The sequence below is a fragment of the Sabethes cyaneus genome, chromosome 3, assembly GCF_943734655.1.
Source record: "Sabethes cyaneus chromosome 3, idSabCyanKW18_F2, whole genome shotgun sequence".
NCBI classification, from domain to species: Eukaryota; Metazoa; Arthropoda; class Insecta; order Diptera; family Culicidae; genus Sabethes; species Sabethes cyaneus.
The window spans coordinates 251,266,887-251,275,438 of NC_071355.1; the positions used below are offsets into that span (position 1 = coordinate 251,266,887).

The 8,552-nt window shown below is 39.8% G+C and overlaps 1 protein-coding gene across 1 annotated transcript; it reads left to right on the forward strand.

Moving 5' to 3' along the window:
* The first annotated feature begins 3,110 nt into the window (after positions 1-3,110).
* Positions 3,111-7,649, forward strand: LOC128741077 (uncharacterized). The gene is made up of 4 exons (XM_053836652.1): positions 3,111-4,239; positions 4,293-4,705; positions 5,851-6,931; positions 6,985-7,649. The coding sequence occupies exons 1-4, from the start codon at positions 3,111-3,113 to the stop codon at positions 7,410-7,412; spliced, it is 3,051 nt and encodes a 1,016-aa protein (XP_053692627.1). The 3' UTR covers positions 7,413-7,649.
* Positions 7,650-8,552: the final 903 nt, after the last annotated feature.

The following is an 8,552-nucleotide window of genomic DNA, read 5'->3' on the forward strand; positions in this document are numbered from 1 at the left end:
GTTGCAACAAGTCATGCAAAATGCGAAATCATCATCAATCACTAGAAAATGTGAGTTGTGGCCTGATGGTTTGACTCTTAGTGAAACTACAAACTCTAAGAAACTGATAAAAACGATATACAGAGCACAGACATTTAGGATAATTACCCGAATTGTACCCGCGTTTGTAGTCCTACGTGAACCCCTCATTTGCTCCCGTAGGTACAGACCTCCATAGTTGTTTCGACTTTTCCTGTCTCATTTTTCAGTCCTGTTTTTCTTGATGTTTTTCACTAGTTTTTTGTTATTTTCTTTTCTGTTTTCCATGATTTATCTTCTCTTTTTCCTATTTCTTTGTTTCCAGTTTTTGATTTTCCTTCTTCTTTCATTCCCGTTTTTATTTTGTGTTCTGTTCCATGTACTTCTTTTAGAAGCTTCGTTTTTCTGCCTTCTCTGTTTCATATCTGTATTCTATTTTTTTGTTCACTTTCTCCCTTTTTTCGCCGATTTTTCTTTTTTACCTCTCGTTTTTTGTCTTGTTCTTTCGGTTCTACCCCTTTCTTTAATCTGTTTTTCCTGTTTTATTATCCTTTTTCTCTGTCCTATTTTCCCGTTGTTTATCACATCTTTCAGTTTTTAAATTTCGGTTGACCCCTTTTTCCTTCTTTCTCAATTGCCTTTCTTTATTCTTTCTCGCGCTTTCTCTTTGGCTTTCTCTTGTTTTTTGTTGCCTATTTCCTTTCTTGCCTCGTTTTGTCTTTTTTGTCTCTCGGTTTTGTCCGCTATTTCATTTTTCTCTGTTCTTTGCTCTTCGTTTTTTCTGTCCCATTGTTCGCCCTTTTCTTGAGTCCCGATTTTCCTATGTTTCGTTTTTTATCTTTTTTCTTTCGTTTTTCTGTCCGATCACGACTATTTTCTCCTTTTCGATTCTATTCTTTATCCCGTTTTTTGCTTTCGTTTGATCCGTTCTATCTCTTATTCAGTCATGCTTATTCTCCTTTTCTTTCTCTTTCTATTTCTGTTATCTGTCTTATCTGACTGAAGTTTTTGGAGCGTCTTAGTAGAACACGAAACCTGAAATTAAAAAAAGAAAACTTTCCAATTAAATTCTACTATTTATATTTATTCATGACAGATTCAGATCATGACGTATTTCGCCTACGACTTGTAGGCTTCATCATTGTCTGGTTTAATTGGAAAGTTTTCTTTTTTATTTAATTTCAGGACGTCTTTATCTGTGTTTTCCGTTTTAATTTTTTTTTCACTTCATTTTTTTTCTTTTTCTGTCTCGCATTTTCTCTTTTTCTATTCTCGTTTTTTGATGCTCCCGTTTTTTTTCGGCTTACTTTACCCGTTTTTTTTCTTTTTTTGTGCAGTTTTACTCCTTTACTGTCGCTAGTTTACGCTTATTTTGTATCGAAATGAAGCCTGTTGAAGATTGGTAGTCACTGGTTCACTGCGTATTTTTGAGAAATAACCTTTATTCTGGACACTACTCATTGTTAACAACTTTTCCGCATATCTTTTTCTGGAAAAGTTGTGGCCAAAACTTTAGCTGTTCCGATCATTTTGTCAATCGTTGTAATTATGTTTTCCTAGCTTGGCGTTTGAATTACACATATACATTATTTTTATTATATTCCTATTTCTCTCTTAATTTATATTTCTAGTTTTACATTGCCATTCTTTTTATTTTAGTTTACTTCATGAAAATGATTTTTTGCACTTGTACATGAAAATATACCATGCTCTCAACATAAACTGAACCTTCTTGTTTCGAATATAGTTTAGTTAGACTGTATTATTAAAACCAGTAAGATCAGAAGAATTGGTAGCTTGGAGCCTAAAAGCAGCATAGTTTAGCTGAATACTCAAGAGTTTCGACAGTTTCATAATCGGAAACTTAAACGGTTAATGACATCTGGAAGTTTAATGATTATTGGATGTAGCGGTGTAAGAAAAGCGGTTTAAGGTGAAGGTCGTCTGAGGCCAGCTGCCTTTTTACTGATTTCAGTACTTGTTTCCACTATCGTTTTGTTTATGCTAAGTTGCTAGTACCTAGTAGAATAATCTGTTATGAACAATTATGAAACGCAGATTCGCGTATCAATTTTTGCTGTTGAACTAGATCCGAAAGTAATTCTATCACATAAAATGTTGTTTGCGGTGAATTTTATTATCAGAGAATTTTATAAGTATATTTTCGACACTTTATGACCGTTAATTTAATAGTGAAAATTATTGGCCAATTTCACGCTCAACGTAAATATGGCATCACTCCCGTTTCCTTGGTAACGTATCAACAACGACGGTCGCGGATTCGGAATTGCAATCGAAACGAAGTAAAGTTTTTCATATCAATGCAAGTGAACAGTTTGTGCAAAATCATTATAATATCTACCAAACCAAACCAAATAACAGTTCGGGTGGTAAATTAAAGTTTTCTGTGTATCAAGTTAAGTTTCGCGAGTGATGTTATGAATGGAACGGCCGAAAAAAATTAAAGAAAAATCGACGGCGAAAAAGTGAAAATGTGATGAATTTTAATTGGGCAGAAATCTTAGTAGTTAGTGTAAGTTATGCCCCAAAAAGTAATAGAACCTATTGAATGCAATATTTAGTGCTTCGAGTTGCAAGATCTGATTACGGCTAGCAGGTTAGTTGAACTAATTTTATTTTTTTGTGATGGTTTCCCGAGTCTATGAAGACTGAAGAAGGGAAGGGAAGGGTGATATTCGGTGCCATACTGACTGCCATAAATGGACTCTGACGACCTTGTCCTTCAGGAATATGTTGTTTTTAAATGTTTGTACAGGTAAGATGAAATACCTTTTGTTACGGTTTTAGTATTTTTTCAACATTTTAAGTTTACGGCATCAATAACCAGGTGACGCTCTTCGACATAGCGTTGATGCTGCTGCCATCTGCCATAATTTGTGCGAGACTAACTAAACAAGGTACCGTCATATTTACCGTACATCGTATGGGTGGTAAATGTATTGGTGAAATATTTTTGTTCCATTCAATATTTTAACTACCATCAACTTCAAATCGGATTGTTTACATCTTGTTTAAGTTTATCATCGTCTAGTTCTACGTCTAGCTTGATTTATCAGTGCACCACCGAAGCAATGATTGTGATTTTGTTACTTTTCGCGGCTGCTGTGTTGCTATTTTTAAGATGGCTTTATTCGCATTTTCAACAGCGGTATCGGTTCTGGTCGGAACGTCAGATTCCCTACCTGAAGCCGCGCTTTCCGGTCGGCAACGTCGGTGAAACGCTCGCATCGAAAGTCCACTTTGCCTACATCGTGGAAGGCCTCTACCGGCAGCTGAAACATCACGGTGACTATGCGGGAATTTACTTTTTTCGCGATCCGGTGCTGCTGGTGTTGACGCCGGAGTTTGCCAAAACCGTGTTGGTGAAGGATTTTAACTACTTCATCGATCGGGGTGTGTACAGTAATGAACGGGACGATCCGCTTTCGGCGAATCTTTTCTTCCTCGAAGGACACCGTTGGAGACGGTTGAGGGCTAAATTGACGCCGACTTTTACCTCCGGGCGATTGAAGGCGATGTTTCATACAATTTTGGCTGTTGGCCAGCAACTGGATGGGTATTTGGCAGAATACACGAAGGGCACCAGCGAGGTTGAGATCAAAGATTTGCTGGCCCGATTTACGACGGACATCATCGGATCGTGTGCGTTCGGGATTGATTGTAACAGTTTGGAGAATCCTCGCTCGAAGTTCCGCGAAATGGGCAAACGGATGATCAACTTTCCGAAGCTGAAAGCACTGAAGCTGTTCTTTGCGATGATGTTCCGCGAGGCGGCTAGAAAGATGCGAGTTCGATTCAACGATGAAGATGTGTCGGATTTTTTCTTCGCGGTTGTTAGAGATACGATTAAATATCGAGAGGATAATGATGTTCGGCGGAATGATTTCATGCAGCTGCTGATTGATTTGAAAAACAAGGGAGTGATTGAGTGTGAGAGTGAGGCACAGGTGGGTGACGCGGGCGCGGACCGTCTGGAGAAGCTGACCTTTGAGGAAATTGCTGCCCAGGCATTTGTGTTCTTTTTTGCTGGTTTTGAAACTTCGGCCACAACAATGACGTGCGTGTTGTATCTACTTGCTACTCATCCTGTGATTCAGGAAAATGGACGACGTTGCGTGAATGATGTTTTGGGCAAACATGATGGAAAATTTAGTTATGAAGCTCTGATGGAAATGAATTATATTGATTGGATCATTCAAGGTAATAGAAATATTTTGTTTGAATTGTTAATGGGTGACATAAATCTATTTTAGAAACCCTTCGACTATATCCACCGGTGGCAAGCATTCATCGTATTACATCGAAACCATATAAACTACCAAATGGTTCCGTTATTCCGGAAGGAACTGGCGTGTTGATATCGAATTTGGCATTCCAGCGGGACCCAGCGTATTTTCCTGAACCACTCAGCTTTCGACCGGAGCGATTTTCAGAGGCGGAGAAAGAAGGTCGGCATCATTTCTGCCACCTTCCTTTCGGTGAAGGCCCACGGATCTGCATAGGCATGCGGTTCGGCATGCTGCAGAGCAGAATGGGAATTGCTTTACTGCTGAAAAACTACCGCTTTGGAGTGTGCTCCAAAACGCCAATTCCGCTGAAAATCGATCCGGTTGCCTTGATACAAGGTCCGGCCGGTGATGTCTGGTTGGAAATCAAAAGCATACAATAGGATTTCGGTTTCCAATTGAAGTGCGTTCTTATCGGAATGTCTATGGTATGGTTGGGCGTAGATTTTGTTTATAAACAAGAAGCCGAATACCTCGACCTTGTCGGCATGATGGCTACTGAAGCATAACACTGGGCAACAGCATGCAATACACATACACGGCTGATACTGCTCATCGTCAGGGTTGCCATATTTGCAATTTAATAAAAAAGTAAAATCTGTGATTAGAGATAACAAGCAATTTCGAAACATTCACAACTACTATTTTATACTACCAAACTAATAAGCGTTAGTGATATAAGTGTCTAACACGATTTTTATTTCAGCGGTATTTTTATGACACAAAGTGTATAACACGTTGTTATCGATATCTACTTTATCGAATAAACATCCTCCACTTCACAATATAAAAGTGTTTTTGATGATGCGATGACTGATTCAGTAAGTAAGACTTTGAATTATGAATCAAACAGTTGCCGGTGCGCTATATAAACAAAAACAGAAATGATATGACATTCCTTCCCTGCACGTTGGTGTGAGAATAATCGTGTTTGCTCGACGGACATTGACGTGAGCAGGGTGGGGCACGCTGGGGCACATATCCTACCAGTTATTAAAAATTTAAGTCATCACACAAATGAGTCAAATTTGATTAAAAAAACAATGAACGATTTACATAATAAAACTCTAGAAACCGACAAAACTACCTAGTTCAGCGTAAAAATAAAATTCAGCAAAATTAAAGTAACAAATTTCTGTAAGCATTGTTTAACGAACTTATTACAAAACTCAAGAAAAGATTAAGACAAAAAACATACCTCCTTCTAGGGCGTAGGCCTACGCCAGTGCCAACCGACGGCTACGTCTATGTGTTGGTTGCAATTAATTTACAGCTAGAAATCTCAACAGAATGCCGCTGTGGCCTCATTCAGTTTCTCGCCGTACTTTCGAGCAGTCGCAAGCAGAAGTCGCAATAACCGCGGTTAGCAAATAGAATTCTCTTATCTAACTACGTACCGTGCATCGTTTCGTGTTCAAACGACGCAGAAAGTTAGTTCTATGAACCGAGCTTAATTAGGTGTTTCCGTTCGAGAGCGTAGTGCGGCCGGATTGAGCTCATAGGAACTGGTTAGTTCGTGCACAAGATGTGGATCTACCTGGTAATTGCTGTTATTACGCTATCGGTTTGGTTCGTGCGGAAAAAATACTCCCACTGGGAGCGTTTGGGAGTGCCTTTCATCAAGCCACGGTTTCCGTTCGGAAACCTACAGGCTTTCGGACGCCGCATGCATTCCTCCCAGCTGATGACAAGCTTCTATCGGGAAATGAAAGGAAAATACTCCTTCTGTGGGATCTTTTTCTTCACCAATCCGGTGGCGTTGGCGTTGGATTTGGATTTCATCAAAAACGTTTTGGTGCGGGATTTCGCGTACTTTCACGATCGCGGAATGTACTACAACGAGAAGGATGACCCTATTTCGGGTCATTTGTTCAACATTGAAGGAACCAAGTGGACCAATCTGCGAAAGAAGCTGATCCCTACGTTTTCATCCGGCAAAATAAAAATGATGTGCCCAACGGTAGTGTCCGTGGCGGATCGTTTTCGAGAGTGCATCGAGCGGAGCATCGTCGACGAGCCCGAGGTGGAAATGAAAGAACTGCTGGCTCGATTTACCACCGATGTAATTGGAAGCTGCGCTTTCGGAATCGATTGCAACAGTTTGAACGATCCGGATGTGGAATTTCTGCGAATGGGAAAAAAAGTTTTCGAATTATCCGGAAGGGGGAGAATTCTAAAATTCTTTTTCATGGCCACCTTTAAAGAGTTTGCGAAAAAGATGCACATCAAGGGAACAGCGGACGACGTTTCATCTTTCTTCTTCAAGGTTGTCCGAGAGACAATCGAATATCGAGAGAAGAACAACGTTCAAAGGAATGATTTTATGAATTTGCTGATTCAACTCAAACAGAAGGGGGAACTGGATGACTCCGGCGAACAGGTGGGTACACTGAGTCTCAACGAAGTGGTTGCGCAAGCTTTCGTGTTTTTCCTGGGTGGCTTCGAGACGTCCAGCACAACGATGTCTTACTGCCTGTACGAGTTATCTCTGAACGAGGACGTGCAAGATACCGCCCGACAGTGCGTGCGAGAGGCCGTCGCGAAGCATGGAGGCTTGAACTATGAAGCACTGATGGATATGGATTACATTGAACAGTGTATTAATGGTATGTGTAATTAGGAAAAAAAATCTTGATTTTTTCAAACCGGTTTTTTGCAGAATCTCTCAGAAAATACCCACCCGGAGCGAACCTATTGCGCAGTGTGACGAAAGACTACACCGTACCGAACTCCGATGTGGTATTCAAGAAGGGAATGAACGTGATGGTTCCGGTGTACGCGATTCACCACGATGCCGAGTACTATCCCGACCCGGAACGCTTCGATCCGGAGCGTTTCAGTGCAGAGGAATGTGCCCTGAGGAAACCGTTCACTTTTATGCCGTTTGGAGAGGGACCCCGGATCTGCATTGCGGCTCGGTTTGGAATTATGGAAACCAAAGTCGGCCTGGCTACGTTGCTGCTAAATTTCCGATTTTCCAAATGCTCCAAATCCGTTGTGCCGTTGGTTATTTCCCCGAAGCATGCAGTACTTACACCGGAGGGTGGTTTGTGGTTGAAGGTGGAGAAGTTGGAAAAAGTAGCGTAGTGGAGGTAAACTGTGATATGTTTTAAATTATATTTTAAATTTTTTAATCTCCGAATTATTAGCTTTTTTTTTGTTTGTTAAATTTATATGATTTGTATTGCATAACAGTTATTGACAAACAGAATCATAAGTTCATATAGCACAGATGTGCCGAAATACTACTAAACGATTTTATAAACGAGAATTAATAAGTTTATGAGCATAAATTAGCCCAATAAATCGGTGCTATAACGATATTGTGGAAAATGTACTTTGGTATAGATTTTCTTTTATCTAATGAAAGAACAATGATTGGTTTAATAAATGATCTTTCTTTTACATTCCAAAGCATTTAATATAATCCTACACATCTATCATTGAGGGTAGAAAACAGATTTAAATTGTTGCCGCTTTTTCGCAGTTTACGTCAGGCAATTCTGCGAATGGGAAAAATAGATATTGACCTATACACAAAATTGCTCCTAAATATCTTCACAAAAGTGCAATAAAATATAAATTACATAAACATAAACTGTCTGCTTATGGAGACCGACTTTGGGTTGTTAGCGTCCTAAGTACTAGCGTTTCCAGACATAATCAAAAGGTGGGGCACCAGACGTTTTAACCTGGACAAATCAAGTATTCCTGTTTATCATAATAATACCAGCCGATTAGGTTAAAAATTCCAAACATTCGCACCCCTTTTCTGTATTTCGAATGAATCTTTATTTCGTTCGACTTGTTTCGAACGAGATGTTTTGCCCATTTGACTTTGCTGACGGAAATTTCGTTCGAAAACTCTGTAGGTTCACGGTTTTATCCTCACCGAGGATTTTGATCTGGAACATCCCTGCTACCAGCCTGCTCTCCTAATTAACAATTCGTTCTAATATTCGCGTATCATCAAAATTAAAGTGATGTCTATCTTGTATTGTATGCTGGGACAGTCCCAATTTTGCTTCTGTTTTCTTTGCGTCGTTCTTGTGTAATTCGCGTTTCCAGTTTTCTGCCTGTTTGTCCTATGTATACCTAGCTTTCCATCACCAACAGTTCCGCATGGGATTACATCCACTACGTTTTACCTGTTATGGTTCTCTTTTCCAGTTCCGTTTTCCACTTTTTGTTCTGTTCTTTACCTTCTCTGTACCGTTGCACAGTGGG

Coding starts and splice junctions, on each gene's coding strand:
- LOC128741077 (XM_053836652.1), top strand. CDS start 3,111: ATGATTGTGATTTTGTTACTTTTCGCGGCTGCTGTGTTGCTATTTTTA. Junction 4,240..4,292: donor TATTGATTGGATCATTCAAG/GTAATAGAAATA, acceptor AATCTATTTTAG/AAACCCTTCGACTATATCCA. Junction 6,932..6,984: donor CATTGAACAGTGTATTAATG/GTATGTGTAATT, acceptor GGTTTTTTGCAG/AATCTCTCAGAAAATACCCA.